At 45.1% G+C, this 19200-nt stretch overlaps 1 protein-coding gene across 5 annotated transcripts in view; it reads right to left on the minus strand.

Annotated features, from left to right (window-relative positions):
* The window catches only part of FAM120B (family with sequence similarity 120 member B), a 71815-nt gene that overhangs the window by 44579 nt on the left and 8036 nt on the right, over window positions 1–19200 (minus strand). For 2 of the 5 annotated variants that reach the window (XM_082855818.1, XM_082855820.1), the window contains exons 2-3: window positions 14707–16176; window positions 9515–9695 (exon numbers count right to left, since the gene is read on the minus strand). In XM_082855818.1, the coding sequence (XP_082711944.1) occupies window positions 9515–9695; window positions 14707–16155 (1630 nt within the window). In that variant the 5' untranslated portion in view covers window positions 16156–16176. Of the gene's footprint in view, window positions 1–9514; window positions 9696–14706; window positions 16177–17593; window positions 17705–19200 lie in introns of all 5 variants that reach the window. The other 3 variants (XM_082855822.1, XM_082855821.1, XM_082855819.1) reach the window with 2 other exon arrangements.

A 19200-nucleotide genomic window follows, 5' to 3' on the forward strand; every position in this document is an offset into this window, starting at 1 on the left:
CTTCCCTCAAAATTTAGACCACCACTGATGCCCAATCCCCTCTTTCCTCATTATCTAGACCAGCACTGACACCAAATTCCCTCTTTTCTCCATAATTTAGACCATTGAGGGTTAAGTGAATATTAATTACAAAGTATTTCTTAATTAACAAAAGAAGGGAAGCTTTTGCTTTTACAATAAAATGGTTAACTGACATCTGATGAGTTTAACTGACTAGGTCTCAGCACAACAAACTATGTTGCTTAAAATGCAGTACTTACAGCTATCTACTTACAGAGCCTTGAATAGGAAACTCTTAATTTTCAAATAAAATTAACTAGCCAGAGGATAAAAGTTCAATCAGAACTGCTGATCTGAAGTTTCATTCCCTAAACAACATTTTATAAATTGTGGGGAAGGATACAGGAAAAGAGGGATAAAAACAAGCATCTTCTCCGAAGTGGAGGGCAGGTGTCTGCAGGTTCTTCTGCGTCCTGCCCTCACCTGGTGAGCTGCCCGGTGACAGAGACCCTCGATACACCTTCGTTTCCTCCTTCTGCCAGAAGAGGGTAAAAAGGCAGTGCAGAGCAGCTAGAAAATGCTATCAACATGGCAGAGTAAGTCTGTAGTCTGGATAAGGTCTCTGTCCAGACCTAAACATTCATTTGGAAGCATTTTCACTGTTAATTCAGACTATGCCTACCACAGACACAGTTACAGCTCCCCACTCCTTCTAAAGGCCACAGCCGGATGCAAAGTGTTACCTGAAATCTTCTTAAAATAAAAATAAGTGCATTTTGCTTGAAAATGCTATAGTTTAGCACATTCTCTGGGGTACCACATAATTTCAGAGGTTTTAATCTGGTATGCACTTTGAAACAACAGCAGAAATGTTTGCAATAATTTGGTTTGTCTGAATTAAAATAATCTTCTTAAATACCTACACATCAAGAAAAAGAGAAGAGGAAATTGAGTTTGGTAATTCCTAAAAGAAAAGGTTGATTTTTTCATTTGAACTCTCAATTTGCTAGGCTCTGAGTTCAAAAGAGCAAAGTAAAATCTCAAGTAAAATTTCTTTGCTAGTTTTACTCTCTATTCACGCTATAACATTTTATACGGAAAACAGAAAAGTAGCATAATCAAACTTGTTCTTCTGCTATTCCCGAAGGACAGACACATTATACTGCTTTATAAAAGCTTCTAGTATAACTAAGACATTTTCCCCTGGGAGCAAAACTGTGGAACTGTCTACATGCCCAACCGCTCTCCCATAAAAACTCTTGATTATGCCAACACACACTCCCAGCAGTGCCCACTCCTCTCACACAACCTGGAGGGTCTGTGAGCACTGGGAGGGGAAAGAGAACGAGCAGAAGCAACGTCAACTTTAACCGCTCAAGTACTGTACTTTCAAGTTTGATAACAATCCTCCAGGCTTTAAAAAGTATACATATGTCCTTATGATCCTGTAATATTTTTTATATTGCTGGTTTAATCTGTAATTATGTGTGGCTTTAGTCCTTAAAAATACAGAAAAACTCCCCATTCTTTTTTGTATACATTTGAAAAAAAAAGTCACCTTTTAGGTCAACCTCTAGGACTTGGATGAGCTGATGGCCTGTAGGCGCTTTGTAAAGGTGCCACACGGATGACATGACTCCCTAACCGCCCATCACAAGACTATCATTCTCCTGCAACTCCCATGGATTCCCAGAATGTCTGCTAAGTGAAAACGAGGAGAGAATGACAAGGAAAAAGGACAGTTAACCTTAATTGTTAGAGACTGCCATAGGCGTGGGCTCTTCTCCAGAGCTGCAAACCAGTGAGACAAGAGGAGGAGAGCAGAACAGAATCTGCCTTCTTGCATCTTTCTGAGTTCCTTCTATTGCCTAAAATATATCAAGTTTTATGGTGATTTAACCTAATCTTATCATTAGGGAGACTAAAAAATGGAGACAGAGTTAAAATCAGCGGTAAGAATGGGTATGAAGCCAAGGATGGGCTGAGGTCTGAGTTGATTTCAGGGTTTCTCCCTACTTTTGGCCATGATGCCATTGAGCTGTCTAAACACCATATATTCAACTATATAAAATACATGTAAGAGTGACAGCGACCAACCACTCCCTAAAGAGGCACCCTGCAACATTCCAGATGAACTGCAGTATCCAACAGATCCATTATCCAAATCTTGCCCATAATTAGGAACTCTGAAGTATGAAGCCATCAATTCAGTGCTGTGCTTTGGCTCAGACCTCCAGCGTCCACAGCTGTGCACCTGCAGGAGCCCCAGTGCTGAGAGTCAATGACCGTGGAGTTAAAGGCAACTTTGATCCAAACGAGTGGGCTCCTGCCTGCCAGTCAGACGGGGCTTAGAGACAGCTGCTTACCTAGTGGGATTTGAGAGACCATCGCTCTCCCTCCCATGTCTGAAATTCAACCATTAGGGTAATCCTTTTCTAAGGAATGCCTTGCTAAATGCAAGTACTCCTGAAAAGGTAACTTTTTTTTTTTTTTTTTTTTTTTTTTGCGGTACGCGGGCCTCTCACTGTTGTGGCCTCTCCCACTGTGGAGCACAGGCTCCGGACGTGCAGGCTCAGCGGCCATAGCTCACGGGCCCAGCCGCTCCACGGCATGTGGGATCCTCCTGGACTGGGGCACAAACCCACGTCCCCTGCAGTCTCAACCACTGCACCACCAGGGAAGCCCAAAGGTAACATTTTAAACACACACTCAACACACATAATATCGGTCACCTAACTCACCTGAGAAATCTGCCAGGTGTGGCAAAATGCCCCCTGAACAGTCCCTGCTCTCTCAGCCTAGTGGGGAGGAGGGCCACTGGACAACACCCATGTGAACAGGGCGCAAGTATGAACTGTAATAAGCTTAAGAATGAAAAGCACAAAGCTTCTTCAGAGGAAATCAATTTTGATGATGGCATAAGGGAGGAATCTGGGGGAGTTGGTTTTCAAGGGCATGAGGGACAAAGAGAACTGGTCAGAAGGATGGGTCATTTGTAAACATGTGGATGGACCTAGAGTCTGTCATACAGAGTGAGGTAAGTCAGAAAGAGAAAAATATCGTAGATTAACGCATATATGTGGAATCTAGAAAAATGGTACAGATGAACCTATTTCCAGGGCAGGAATAGAGACGGAGACGTAGAGAATGGACATGTGCACACAGGGGTGGAAGGGGAGGGTGGGACGAATTGGGAGATTAGGACTGACATATATGCACTACCATGTGTAAAAGAGATAGCTAGTGGGAACCTGCTGTATAGCACAGGGAGCTCAGCTCAGTGTTCTGTGATGACCTAGATGGGTGGGATGGGGGGTGGGAGGGAGGTCCAAGAGGGAGGGGATGCATGTATATGTATAGCTCATTCACTTCGTTGTACAGCAGAAACCAACACAACACTGTAAAGCAATTACACTCCAATAAAAAATTTAAAAAAAAGGATGGTCTGAGCCAGAAAAATAAATTTTGTATTTTTCAACATGGATTTGGTTTTTAAAGCAATGCAAGTGAATGAAATCACCTGTGGATAAAGGGGGCAAACCCAGCTTTGATGGCCTCCCACCAACAGAGCCACTGAGAACAGGAGCCAGGCCAGCAACCTGAGGCTTCCAGCAGGAATTCGACGGTCCAGGAGGAGCTTCAGGACGGAGAAGAGAAAGGCCCTGATGGAGAGAGGAAGGAGAGAAGGACACTTCTCCAAAAAAGCTGAGGTTGGAGTGGTGAAATGTTACCCAAATGCAGCAAAAACAAACCAGGAAGTAGAAGATGAAGAAACAGAACATCAGACCAGGAAGTGCAACATCTCTTAGCAGTTCCAATAAAGGAAAACGGACATATGGATGGGATAAAAATGTATAAACATGCAGGATAAAACTCTCCAAGGGGGAAACAGTCACAAAAAAGGAACAAGAACCACACTAGCACTCAACGCCGTCAGCACCCGGAACACTAGAGGAGGGTGGGGTTGGCTGAGACAGGGCAGTCGTGCTGACGACTCTTCCCTCTCCAACAACTCTAGAAGCCACCGCATTCTCGAGTGGACACTTTTTACCCTGAGGCACCGTGCAGACAGCAACCTAGGGCGGAAGAGCCTGGCAGAACAAGCCACTCTCTGAGAGGACGAGGCTGTCGTGACAGCAGGGGCTGCAGGTAGAACCAGGAGCTGGTGCCGTGCAGAGACGGCTCCAGAAGTCTGCAGAGGAGCGTGCTCGAGGTCCTGGTGGGTCCAGGGCAAAGCTCAGTGAGGCCAGACAAGACAACCATGGGGAACCCTGCTGACCGACCCGGGGGCCCCTGCGGCCAGTGTGCAGAGACGTTGTCAAACACCGGCACTAGGGTGACAGCCCAGGAAGGCCCAGCCTCAGAAGCAGGGCCACTCTACCTCCTGAAATTCCCTATAAGGCAAGCCCTGAAAGGATTAGGTAAATGAACTGCCCGACAGGACAGAAATCAAGACCCTTCACAGATCCAAAATCTTCTAGAATACAATAAAAAATACTGGACATCAGAATAAGCAGAAATATGTGGACCCATTATAAGGAGGAAAAGTCAATAAACAGACACAGGCCCAGCAATGACAGGGATGACGGAATTAGTAGACAAGGACTTGAAAACAGCTACTGTGAACAAGTTCAAGGATTTAAAGGAAAACATGAAGACAGGGAAGAAAGAAATGGAAGATTGTTTTAAAAAACTGAAAAACACAATATCTGAAATGACAATTTCACCGGATGGGTTACCAGCAGATTAGATAGACACTGCAGAGGAGAGACACTGGAAATGCGAAAATGACAAGAGTGACCCGAATTGAATCACAGAGAGAAGAGGCATAAAAACAAGCCTTGGTGCCTGAGGGACACTGTGAGGTGTGAACCAGGCACGTAACTGAAGGCCCGGAGTGATAGGTGAGAGAGAGATAGAAAAAGTTGAGCACCGTTTCATGAAATGTTGTTTTCTAAGTCAATAGGGAATAGAAATGGACCCAAAGAGCTCAAGAGTTGCAAGCAGAATAAACAGAGAGGAAACGACTCCAAAGCTCAGCTTAAACAGTGGCTGAAAACCAGCAATCAAGAAGAAACCCCAAGGACAGCCAGAGAAACACACACTTGCAACCTGTGGACACAACAGTCAGAAGGACCATCGTCAACTCATGAGAAACACAAGCCAGAGACAACAGGATGACACTCTGAAAGTGCCCGACAAAACACCTAAAATTCTACATCCAGCAGAATTATATTTCTGAAATAAAGAGCAGCAGAGGGCTTCCCTGGCGGCGCAGTGGTTGGGAGCCCGCCTGCCTACGCGGGGGACGCGGGTTCGTGCCCCGGTCCGGGAAGATCCCACATGCCGCGGAGCGGCTGGGCCCGTGAGCCGTGGCCGCTGAGCCTGCGCGTCCGGAGCCTGTGCTCCGCAACGGGAGAGGCCACAACAGTGAGAAGCCCGCGTACCAAAAAAAAAAAAGAGCAGCAGAAATGGTGCACACAGAAGACCTCATCTCACCTATTAACTCCTTTAAAAGACAAATGACTGGGACTTCCCTGGTGGCACAGCGGATAAGAATCTGCCTGCCAATGCAGGGGACACAGGTTCAATCCCTGGTCTGGGAAGATCCCACATGCCGAGGAGCAACTAAGCCTGTGCGCCACGACTACTGAGCCTGCGCTCTAGAGCCTGAGAGCCACAACTACTGAGCTTGTAAGCCACAACTACTGAGCCCATGTGCCACAACTGCTGAAGCCCGCACGGCCTAGAGCCCATGCTCCACAACAAAAGAAGCCACCGCGATGCAGTAAGAAGCCCGCACACTGCAACAAAGAGTAGCCCCAGCTCGCCACAACTACAGAAAGCCTGCATGCAGCAACAAAGACGAACGCAGCCAAAAAAATAAATTATTCTTAAAAAAAAAAACAAAATAAAACAGGGCTTCCCTGGCGGCGCAGTGGTTGAGAGTCCGCCTGCCGATGCAGGGCACACGGGTTCGTGCCCCGGTCCGGGAAGATCCCACATGCCGCGGAGCGGCTGGGCCCGTGAGCCATGGCCGCTGAGCCTGCGCGTCCGGAGCCTGTGCTCCGCAACGGGAGAGGCCGCAACAGTGAGAGGCCCGCACACCACAAAAAAAAAAAAAAAAAAAAAAAACAAAAAAAAAAACAACTGACTGTTCAAAGGAAGGGTTGGAAAAACTTGGCTCATAGGCCAAATCTGGCTTGCTTGCTTTTATACAGTCTGAAAGCTAATAATGCTTTTCATATTGTTTTAAATGCCTGGAAAATTATCAAAAGAAGAATCTTCTGTGACACAGACCGATGACATAAAATTCAAATTTTGTGACATGGGAAAACTAGACAAAGCTTCACTGGCACAGCCACACCCTTCTGGATGTAGGTCCATGGCACCTGGCTCAGCAGGGCTCAGCAGTTGTTGCAGACTGTGGGGCCCTCAAAGCCTAAAATATTATCATCTGGTCCTTCACAAAAAAGTTTGCCAACCCATGGTTTAAAATAAAAATAAGAATTGTGTGTTATGGGATTTAAAACATATGCATAATCTCAAAAGGTTACCTACTATGTTTCCACTTATGTGACATTCTCAAAATGACCAAAATGTTGAGTTGGAGGACAGACTAGTGGTCACCAGGGGACAGGGACAGAGGGCAGGGTACAAAGGGGCCGCATGAGAGCGTTCCCCTGTGGTGATGGACCATTCCTGTACCTTGACATGGGATAAAACTGCATAGAACTATACACATACCAAATGAATGGGAGGACAAAATGCTGAAAAGTGAATAATGTCTATGATCTAGTTAACAGTACTGTACCAATGTCAAATTCCTGGCTTTGATATTGTACTTTATTATATAAGATGTCATCTTTGGGGAAGCTGGGTTAACGGTACATGAAACTCTATGAGCTACTTTTTGCAACTCCCTTGAGTATATAATCATTTTAAAAGTTTTAAAAATATACAGAATAGCAGGGAGAATGCAAGTACACTGTTGTAAGGTTTTTACAATACACATTACGTGATATGATACGGAAGTCAAATTGTGACACGTTAAAGACATATATTATAAACCTTATAAAAACTGCTAAAAAAACAAGCAAACAAAAACAGGTAAATCTAATAATCCAAGTCCAATAATAAGCCAATATAAAACAAAATACTAAAAATTACTCAATTGATCCAAAAGAAGTCAGAAAAGGAGAAAATAAGGGAAAAAAGAACAGAGCAAAGAGCAAAATGAAGACTTAAACCCATGAAGACATTACATGTACTGTCAATAAGTACATTAAGTGTAAATGGCCTAAACAGTCCAATTAAAAGACAGAGATTGAAAGACTGTATATGCTGCTTAAAAGAGACATACTTTCAATATAAAGAAATAGTTTAAAAGTAAAAGGACAGAAAGAAGATACACCATAATCATAAGAAAAGTGGGGTGTGTATACTAGTATCAGACAAAGCCAGCTTCAACATAGGGAATATGATCAGATTTTCTAAAAAAGGGAAATCTCATAATGTTAAAGGAGCCAATTCATTAAGAAACATACAATCCTCTATGTACATTCACTAATAACAGAACCTCAAAAACATCTGAAGTAAAAACTAACAGAACTGAAGGGAATAAATAAAAACATCCACAACAGTATCTGGAGATTTCAACACTCTTCTTAAAAACTATGAACAAGCTGACAGAAAGTCGGTGGAAGACTCTCATAGCCCCCTTCGCAATACTGGCATTTTATAGAACACCACGCTCAGCTGTAGAAAAGACATCTCTTTTAGGTGCATGTGCAACAGTAAGCCAAGCCAAGCAAACAGCATAGAATACGCTTTATTACATTCATCATAAATAAACCTGCAACAGCAGCTTTTTATGTTTACATCCTAACAATGTAGACTTCATGTAGAAAGCCAAAAAGTTGAGAAAGAAAAAAGGAGAGTGAAGGTCAGTTGTGAAGATAAGTTCAATCTGAGTAACTTTCCTGTTATTGTGGTTATCTAATAAAGTGATCTCTATGGCTGTCAATAAATTGCATTAACAAAGTAGGAAATTTAAGTTATGAAGTTTATATATTTTAACCTCATTTAACAAAATAAAAATAATTCTAGGCAAATGTTATTCTATAACATGAAATTTTTTCATGATGAAGATATCTTTTCTTTAATCATTGGAGTCAACGTGCCATCATTCATGTTAAGAAAGAGTATATGGGCAGAGAACCACATAAGAAAAATAGAAAAATTATTTCGATAATATTTGGTTTCAAAGTTTACATAGGTTCTTCTGTTTCTGTCTTCAAATCAGCTTAAACATCTTTCTCATGTCCTCCTTAGGCCACATCAGTGTCTGAACTCTCACAGCACCTATGGGAGAAGGCAGCACGTGCTGGGTGGTGCTGGGAATCTAATAAAATCTGGGTACAAAGGACCTGCCACTCCCTCTGCCCAAAAAAAGAATAATCACAACACTTCAATCTGATGATTCTATCACCACCTTTAGATTATGTAAATGTTTCCTTTCTGGAATAATATTAATAGTAATGTTGGTAGGTTTGGAGATAATGGAGTTTAGGCAAATGGGCCACAGACATCCTTTCACCAGGACTTTTCTGCTTCAATCCTTGCCCTGACAGTAGTGTGCCAGACTCTGTTTCTCATCCCAGCACCATCCAATCAGACCATGATGTTCCAGCAGCCTGCCTCAGGTCAGCAAGGCCTTGCACGGAGGTAACTGCATGCATTAAGCATCACTAGTCTGCGCTACAGAGCGCTCTCCGACACTCCCAATTTCCCCAGACTGTTCCTAACAGAGGGTTACAGGGTCTGATTAATTTTATTCCTGGTGTTAAAAGTCCTCTCAATTTTACTGGCCTAGCCATGGACAGTCCTCTCCTTATCCTCTTGTTCCTACAGTGAAATTGAAATACAGATGGAAAAACATAAACTTAATTACAAAAACTCCAAAGGAAAATTTTGTTTATATTTTAAAATATGATGATTATACACTATCGTTTTACGAAACTCACATTTTGAGGCAGAGTAACTAGACGCTGTCTTCTAATAATAAACACACCCTACACTCCTACAGGAGGAAAGGGTTTTCACATTTTTAATAAGGACGAATCCTTTTAAGGCATAAAAATACAACATTTTAGAGACTTCCCTGGTGGTCCAGTGGCTAAGACTCTGTACTTCCAATGCAGGGGGCATGGGTTCGATCGCTGGTTGGGGAAATAAGATCCCGTATGCTGTGCGGCGGAAAAAAAAAAAAAACCTCGACATTTTACAGAAACAATGCACTTCTCTTTTAATGAATACTGGTCAAATGCTTGCTAATTAGATATAGACGTCCCAAGGCATTTACCCTTTATTCTGCACAGATGCGAGTGGCATTCTACATTACAGATTTCACAGAGAAATAAACCCCAAGTCCTGAAAGAATGCACTCTACTTTGTCTGGCCAGCTCTCAGAATTCAGGTCCACGAGCACAGTCACTGCGTGACCATGACTCACCTTCGCCATCCGCCAGCAAGAGGGAGTACACCCGCTGCCGCACTGGGCGGTAGACGAAGGCCTGGCTGGGCAGAGCTTGGTCCATCGCATCCTCCAGACTGTTGCTGCATTCGACCTCCCCGCTGCTCATGACGTTGTACACCAGGTAGCTCTCTGCCTGGACATGATGTGTTCTGGCGACCTGCCGGAAATTTAAATGCAACTGGTTTCTCGCTGAAAACAAAACAGTGACCTTTAATAGGAAATCCAACGTCTCTGAGGGCTCAGAAATAGAGTAACTGTCACTCGAACTCATGACGTCAAGCTGGCCTCTGTGCCTCCTTTCCTTTGGGCTTCTGGCTCAAAGCTTTCTATTACTCCTCTTGCTCCTCCTCCAATTTCCAATCACCTACCAGACTTGTCGTACTTCCTCCTGCCGTCATTCATCATCCTGTCCACCTGACGGAGAGATGCTACCCAGGGCTCCAGCCGCCCACACCAGTCTCTCCTCTCTCCAAGCCACCCTTCATCCCAGCGATACTCTGCCTTCCTGGAAACAGAGGCCCAGTCAATGCCTCCTCAAAGCATCTGGCCGGCTACCACAGATTCTTCAGCCTGAGACTCAAGGGAGGCCCCGCGGAGGCCTCCATCTCCTTTCCCACGTACACCATTGCCCTTCGTGGACTCTCTGGGGCCCAACCTCCAAAGTTCTGCAAGAACCCTCCCTGTGCTCCGGAAAACTGACCTCTTTCAGCCCTTCCCAACCAGCCACTTCCCAGTCTCTGCTCCTTTGAGGGTCCCCTAAAGCGTCATCTCTCCATAACCCTGTCATACTCTTTGAGCAGGAACTCACCTACCCCTGGCCTGATGGGCTCAAACTCACATTTACCCTACACTGGTTACCTGGCCTTACCTCTCCTATTAAACCATAAACTCCCTGGGATTAGAAACCATCACGTTCATTCAACTGTTCAGGGATTTTTTATTGAGCAGAAACTATGCACTGGGCACTCATTTCTTGCTACTTCGAATGCAGCACAGTGGCAGCACATGGTAGGTGACGAGATGGATGATTTAAATGGATACCACTTTCTCATTCAATGAGTAGTTAAGATCAGACGGCCTATAATATCCTCCATACAGGTTTCATGTTCCTGCAAAAACATTCTTATTACTGCAGGAATAAATTCATCTAGATTACTCTTCAGAATTTAAATCCAGCCTACCACTAATGGCCCTTAAAATGTGTTGCCAATAACCTGGAACATCAAAACCTCTGTGTGTCAGTGTCCCGTTGTTACTCATACACGTGAAGCAGCTCAGTCACGCCCATTCATTATTGTAGACTTGAGTCCTAATCCCTTTAACTCCTCACTTCCTTCATATGTAAAACAGGTTTAACAAAGGTGCTGACCTCACAGAACTATTGTGAGGATTAAATGTGTTAATATACGAGGCTGGCACACAGTGCATGGCCAATAGGTGGTAAGTACTGGTCTCAGGCTAGACATACTCGAGTGTCTATCTCATGGCTAAAATTTCTTTAAATCAGGATGGCAGACAAGCTAGCAACTTTAAGGTCAGCAAGGATTCCAAAAGAGTTATTACTTGATGCTCTAACCAATCAAAGATCATTAGAAGTAACCTATTTCTCTATAACACCCCTTTTGATACAGAATCTATCAGAAACAATATGGTTAGATATTTCATGATCCTTTTAAGGCAGAATACCTTCTAATTTATTCTCCTATTCCCTCTTCCATTTCTTACTCTTTTTTTATTTCAGAAGAGTTAGTATTTTGACAAATTTATGTATATAGCTATAATAAATTATATTCACTCTACTAAGAAATCTTCAATTTTGGCAACTCTACAGAATTTGAGATGTAACATTCTTTTCTGGGTATACACAGGGTTTTCAGAGAAGTTCTCTACAAGCATAATATTAATTCATTAATTAGCTCATCACCTCAGTATCTTTTTATCTCTGCCCTTAACTGTAGATATTATATAGCATTTCACACTTGGAAAAACTTTAACATATGCACCTAACCTGAAGACTCTAAAGCAAGAATTCAGTTACCCAACAGTGTGTAACTCTGGAGGAAACAGCAGTGGTTGTGGGTATGTACTCAGGTAATTGCTGCATTCAGCAACTTTGCACCTAAGGATTTCCAGGGTGACTATGTGTGGTCAAAATGCACACATTTGAATTTTGGTTACCTATTGACAGGGCTGGAAGACTCCATTGCAAAAAATTTTTTTAGAAAAAATTAAGGGAAACTTAAGAAACTTCAAAATTGTTTTCAAAGGTATCACTAAGCTCAGTAAATGGGAGTGTCACTGGAACAGCACACTATCTGCCCTTACCCTCCCCCCGCAACCAGCAGACAGGCCTACCAGATTCTGCCGGCCTCTTCCCATCCCAGGCTCTTTCTGCCAAACTTCCTGAAAGAGCAACCCCATCCCCAGCTCCTGCCTTTTTTGCATCCAAATTGCTCCCCAAATCCCTGTAATCTGAACTCCCCCAGGCCCCTGGGAGACCGCAGCTCTCTGAGGCCACCCAACCCTCCTATGTGCCAACAGCCATTCTCTGCCGTGTACCCAATGTTTCAAAAAACAAAGATCTGATCTCACCACACCTCTGCTTGATAGCCAATGCCTCCTTAAAGAGTGTAAGAACTAAGTCCTGAACTCTTTCAGCACACACGTGCTACCCTTGGCAGTCAGACCCAACCTGTCTGCACTCCCCTTGCAGGAGACTGGGTGAGACGGCCAGGACGCCCATGAGCACAGCGGAAGCCCAGGTGGGTATGGGGTGGGTGTGGCGGATGAGCCAGGGGGCGTGACGAGGAGCCCAGACAGGACAGGTGCAAGGTGTACACAGACGGGAGACCAGAGCGGAAGTCGGGGACTGGCAGGGGCCAGAGCAAAGGAGAGTGAGCAGAGAGGGCCTGGAATGGCGCTGTGGATGTGGCAGGTGATCGCTCAGTCAGAGTCTTGGGCTGGCTGAGACGCAGACACCGCCGCCTCTTGAATGAAGACTCAGAGCAGGGGGGTTCCCTTACACACTCCTCCACTCTCCTGCTTCTACACTACCGACCACGACTGTGTCACCTCTCTAAGCGCCAATGAACTTCTAGACCAGCAGGGAAGGCAGCGGTGATCTTGGAAAGCGTCAAAGGCTTGGGTTCAACGCCAGGGTCTGCCAAGCGCTAGTCGTGTGACTACTGCAGACCATGTCACTTTCACACCTATGTCCTCACCCACGCGTCTAGCGACAGAGCTGTGCGATGACCGAAGGAGACTCAGTGAGGAACGCCTTCTGGGAACCATGAACAACTACAAAGAGATGTGTCATTGGAGAGCCACCTGCGCGACCAAACTGAACACATGCAAGTCGAGCCCAGGTTTAGTTCTCTGTCCTTCCTCCATGCTCTTCTTCTTCCTCATTAGACGACTCCTCATTCTCTGCTGAGGCCCACCTGTCCCCGTGCTGTCATGTTCTACTCATGTCCCACTGCCTGGCAGCACCTCCACGTGGAGGTCCACTTCTAACCTTCCTCCAACGTCCACCCCACATTCTTTTTCCTCTAAAAAGCAGTTAAGAGTGCTTCCCAGTAGAATAAATTTCTTAACTTCTTAATACTTTTTCACCTGCAACTCTCTTAAAACATGTATCACCTTCTACCTCTTAGCTCCTCTGCTACAATATATGTAACAGAGAAAGAGGGGAAAGACCTTTCGGACAGGAGAACCCCTGCAGTTGTACAGGAGGGAGGGAAGAAGTCACTAGAGAAAACCTAAAGATACAAGAGACAGAGAACATCCCCTCTGAGACTGAACTAGCAGCCCCTACCAGACAGACAGCAGGACAGGACAAGGGGCTTGGCAATGACAAGAACAAACAAGGTCCTGCCCTCACAGAACCGCCCCATCTAGCAGGAAAGACAGGAACCAAACACGACATTCCAGGGGCATGCGCTGCAAACGTCAGGCACACACACACAGGGTGGGCAGCCAGGAGGCTTCTCTGCGTGTGTGGTGGAAAAGCCGAGCAGGCATCGACTAGCAGAAGGGGGCAGGAGAGCCGTCCCGGAGGGCGAAGAGCACATGCGAGGCTGCAAGCAGCCGAGGGGCAGACAAAGGTGGAGCTGCAGGTAGTGCCTGGGTGATGGCTGCCAGCCTTGTTCCGGTTACTGTTTCCCTCCTAAGAGCTACGGAATGCAAATAAGGGTTTTATCTCTGTGTGCAGCATGACAAATGGACTGGAAGGGGCAGAAGTCTGTTTAGGAAGAGCGCTCAGAGATGACTGCAGTCATTCACACAAGCGATATTTTGGCCTAGGGTGGTAGGATCCACCGAATAGATCAAAGTACCAAGACTGGGGAGAGACTGGTTACGAAAAATGGGAGAGATGGTTCCCAGGTTTTTAACTTGTGCAAGATGGTGACAGTCAATGCCAGAACAACGAAAGGTTGTGGTCATGTTTGGTTCTGCACTTGCTGAGATGCCTCAGGGCATCCATGTGGACATGCACCTTCTCTGTAACCCAAGGAGAACGAGAGGATTCAATGAGCTAAAATACACGCGCTGCGCGTGGACAGATCCCCCACGCAGCAGGCAGTTAATAAACAGTGGCTCTCCTTCGCAAACCATCAAGGCTCTATATTACCTTCGGGACCGCGTCCAAATTCCCAGCACGGCGTGTACCAAAGTCCACAAGCTGGCCGCAGCCTATCTTTCGCAACTGTTTTCTCCTTACTTAGCGCTTCAAACCGCATGCCTCTGCTACTGTCCCAGAACTGTGCCTGAGGGGAGACTCTACAGGCCACCCCTCCAGCGCTCCCACAGACCCCATCTTCACCTGTTCACAACAAATCTCAGCCCCATGAAGGCCTGGCTTCACTTATCCCTCCTCTGGGAGCTTCTCTCTGTACTTAACCCACAGTGATTACTCTCTTTCAAATTTCGAGCACTCTCTCTGTAACAGTGATGTAACAACGTGAGACAGAGTTTATAATGTGGGTTTTCACATGTATTGTATCTTACTTCCTAGCTAAACTCCAAGGGTTCTGTCCTGTGCCTGCCACCCCCACCCCCCGCCCCAGTGTCTTAACCACTGCAGGCAGTCAATAAATACTCACTGTCAAATCTATCAATGGGTACACTTTCCATCATGACGTTAGATCTGGGTGGGCACATCTACATACCTTCAAGATCTCAGGATCCGAAACCATAGTTATTTGTGGCTTGACTTCAGGCCCCACATTTACAAGATCTTCTTGTTTAATTTCAGGGTTTGTACACAGGGGTGCTTCTAGGTTAAATTGAGGGTCCGTGTCTACAGGTAATTTCCGCTTGGATTCAGGGTGTGTGCATAAGAGAACTTCTTGCCTGGATTCAGGGTGTGTACATAAGGGAAATTCTTGCTTGGGTTCAGGGTCTGTGTACATGGGAACTTCTTGCTTGGATTCAGGATCTGTACACATGGGAACTTCTTGTTTGGATTCAGGGTCTGTGTACACGGGAACCTCTTGTTTGGATTCAGGGTGTGTATACAAAAGGACTTCTTGCTTGGATTCAGGGTCTGTACACATGGGAACTTCCTGCTTGGATTCAGGGTCTATACACACGGGAACTTCTTGCTTGGATTTAGGATCTGAACTCATGGACAGTAGCTGCTTGTCCAAAGTTACTACGCCTTCAGGTTTTTGGAAAAACCATGGAGACTTCTGTCCTGGCAAAAGATACGATGCCACTCCTTTATAAAAAAGAGCTTTGTTTGGCCCCAAAGGTAACATCTCTTCCAGCTTCTTCTCACCTTGATGCAACCGAAGAACTTTAGATATGTGGTCCGCTACAGCTAAGATAATGTTACCTTTTTTGTCAAAGTTCTCTTTCACAGAGGTATAAGAAGACAAGCACTTGTAACGAAAGCTTTCGAACATGCCTTCTGGGATGATGTCATTGCCAAGCAGGCAGGCCAGAAGAGGAAGGTCAGACAGGCTGAGACCCAGGCTCTGACAGAGCTTCTCTCGGCACAGCATGATGGTGTCCAGACTGTCCAGGGAGAGCTCACTGATGGAAAAGTAGGGACAGGTGTCATAAATTAAATAGTCAGTGTCTTCTCCAAGAATCCCAAGACAGTTGTTCTGGAGGCCATAGGAAGCCACCTCATAGTCGGCCTCCTGTAACGAACACAGAGTTTCCTGACCCAGGGCCTTCAAAGCAAACTGAGTAAATATGGCCAGCCCTGAGGGGATGAAGAACATGTTTCTGCCAGGCTGCTCCCTGTGGGACTTGATATAATGGAAGATCTTGGCTATCTCCCTGTTGTTCTTGAGTCTTCGTTTCACCCACTCGTCTCTCTTGGACTGCTCCACCATGCCATCAAAGAAGAATACCAACTTGATGCCAACAGCTGTAAAAGTTTTCACAAATTCTCGCAAAGAAGAAAAGTATTCCCGCCACTGGCCACCACAGATCCAAGAGTCCGGCGTGTACCAGTATCTGAGGCAACACATGGCATCGACCACAATGGTAGGAGTCCCTCCAGGATGCCTGCTTCGGTGGTGCTCTGCCAGCTCTTTGAAATTTACTACCATACATATATGTGGGCAGCTACTTCTCACAAATCCCTGTAAGCCTCTCACACCCATAACTGACCTCCTGGAAAGGATCTGGAAAGGAAAAGAAATGAGTACTTATGGCGTTATCACCAGACATATGGCGCCTTTCAGAGCAAACACAGACAATATTTAACATTCACTCTCTGTCTCCAGCACGACACAGAGCACGTCACGCTGGTCAGGAGCCTGAAGAGGCTTCCCCGGACACACCCGTGGGGCTGCGCCTGCGAGTTAAGGTGCTGAGTCGGACTTCCACCAGGACAGCACAGGGCAGCACTCTTTTAAGATTGTCACTAAGACGATTACTCAAGAGATTTCTCAACAAAGTTCGAAAACAGGTTAACAATTTCAAAGAAGTAATACTGCCCATCTAGGAGCTCAAACAGAAGTTAATTTTGAAAACATAAAATGTAAAATTGATACGTGCAACACTGATGTTTCTCAAAGTAATTCTGCTGAGTGAAAGCTGGACCAAGGAGCGCACACTGCACGGTCCCACTTATGTAAAAGCCCAGCCCACTGAGAGCTGAGCTGCCCGCAGTGGCAAGAGCCCTGTGGTCGTCTGCAGTGGGGCAGGAGACAGGGTGATGGACACATTCACCACCTTGGCTGTGGGGATGGTGTCACGGGTGAACGCATGCTCAACCTCTCGAATCATACGCTGTACATATGTGCAGTTTCCTGTGCATCAAGTGCATCTCAATAAAGGTGTTAAAAAGGAAACTACATGAATATTCACTAGGCCAAATGCAGCAACATTTGAGGTGGTGACTGACTGACTTTGGATGGAAAACTGCCCATTCTAAAATGTAAAAACACACAAAATAGTTCAAAGGATCAGAATTCACAATCTGGAAAAAATCTAAGCAGAGTCCTTTATGTAATAAGTATGATGTCCTTACTCATAACAAAAGATGTAATATAGCCAGTAACATCCATCAGTGGTCAGACATCTTTTATCTTAACGGCCTATTCTTTTCATCAGGGCTTCCGGTCCTCTGATAAAACAAAACAAAAATATCCTTACTATGCAAACAGCAGCACAAGAGCAAATGGTGCCTCTCCCAGGCTGGGGACTGAGGGCAGCAGCCCCAAGCTGCCCACGCACAGCAGTAACAGCTCCTGTCTGTGCCCACTTCCTGCCAGACAGCGCTGGGCACTCAAAGCACACGTCTCCACTCTTCAAAACAACCCTGGCGGGTAAAAAACTGTAAGCCCTATTTCAGTAAATAAATTACTAGGCTGGGAAAAGGCCCCCTCGTGGATTATCTTTTAAGAATTTGCTGCCTGTTAATGGACGCTTGCCCCTAAGAGAATTTGGAGTTATCTGTTTAATAGCCATTAATAATAAAGAATATCTAAAAACTGAGTGGACACAAATAGCACACATTTAAGTTGAAATTGAGTGAGGCCTTGCTCATTAAGTTGCTACACATAATGGATCCATATACCCCAAACCACTGGAGACCTATTACTAGCAGTGGGTTCATCTTGGAAGGTGTGTTTCTGAAGCAGGAGATGGACTTCATAACATGATTATCTCAGCCATAAGGCAGTTCTCCAGTCGGGCCCTCCGGGCCTGCTGTGGAAAGGGGATATGTTTCAGAACACAATGTCAGACTGTACAAAATACCAAAATGGATTAAAAAAAAAAAAGGCAAGGTCTGTGGACGACGAGTGGATCCAAGGTAGATCTTACCCAGCGGGAGGCGGACTCTTTCTATACTGCGAGAGGAGACCTGCTTCTTTCCCCGAGCTCGTGCGGGTGCTGAGGACCCTCCCACCAAGCCCACGTGGAGATGGAGCCAGGAGGGCAAAGCACCGGCACCGCCTTCACTCCCACCCCTCACAGACGTGGGCCCGTTTGTGCAGCAGCTCTGCCACATTTGCGTTGGCTGCCTTCCCTCACCGATAAAAAGACATTTTTGTTTCAAGCATTTTTCTACTAAAACTGCAAGTGACAACACTGAGTTTCTTGAAACACTCTCCTCTTTATTTTGCAAGAAGTCGGGCTCAGCCTCTGCTTTGATTTTATTCAAATGTTTTTCCTCCTTGCTTACCCCAGTAGTGAAAAGCTCACTATTTTTTAAACATGTACTGGTTTTTCCTGTCTTTCACACTGCCAATTTCTCACAGTTTGAATCACAAATTACCTCAGGAATGTTATGTTACAATGTGCTCTTCTATGGCATTCACAAAGACAATTTTGGATAGGCAAAGGTTTGGGGACTTGGGCATTAGAGGATGCCTTCCGGCACTTCGGCTCTTCAAAGCATTGATGCAGTGTTAGCCCGCCATCAATGCAGTCAGTGTGGTGTGAAAGGAGATGCTTAAAAAGAGAAATCTGGATATTACCTTTTTAAACAACTTTCTTCTGTTTTTTTAAGCCTTTTATTGCTAACAACATATACTCTAAAGGTAGTTTTTAAGATGACTGCAAATACATATAATATGATTATACAATATATATATTGTAAAATTATACTTATATATACACACACATATATAAAATTTCATTTATTCTACCTGCAAATTATACAGGAAATTGTCATTATCTAGATAACTGTTGCCTGGAAAACAAAAGTTATGTCTTACTAGGTAGGAGTCCCACTGCCCAAAATACAGTCTGGGAGTCACGTGCATTAACGTGGGCCTCAGGGCAGAAGATGTCACCCTGTCAGATCCCTAACACCCAGCACAGTATCAGGCACATGAGGGCCTGGCAAGCACTTGTGAACGAATAAATAGATAAAGGCATCAAAGGGCAAGTGTATAAAGAGAAATCAGGAATCAACAAGTTTATAGACTCCAACTGTGGGCAAAGAGTACAGAGTAGAGTCTGCCCTTGAGTAGCTGACAAACTGGTCTGGGAAACAAAGCATCAGTGCAGGAGATTTTAGGAAAGAGCAGCAGGTGCACAAGTACAGCCAGAGTGTGTGACACGGGAGGAGGCCTCGCTCCTAGCAATGGCTCTCTTCTCCTTACATCCAGACCAATCCCAATGTACTGGGTTACCAGTAAATGAGGCCTGGAGAGAAGAGGAAGGAGAAGCCCAGAAGCTCCTTTATTCACAGT

Source organism: Leucopleurus acutus (genome assembly GCF_964270905.1).
Source record: "Leucopleurus acutus genome assembly, chromosome: 15".
NCBI lineage: Eukaryota > Metazoa > Chordata > Mammalia > Artiodactyla > Delphinidae > Leucopleurus > Leucopleurus acutus.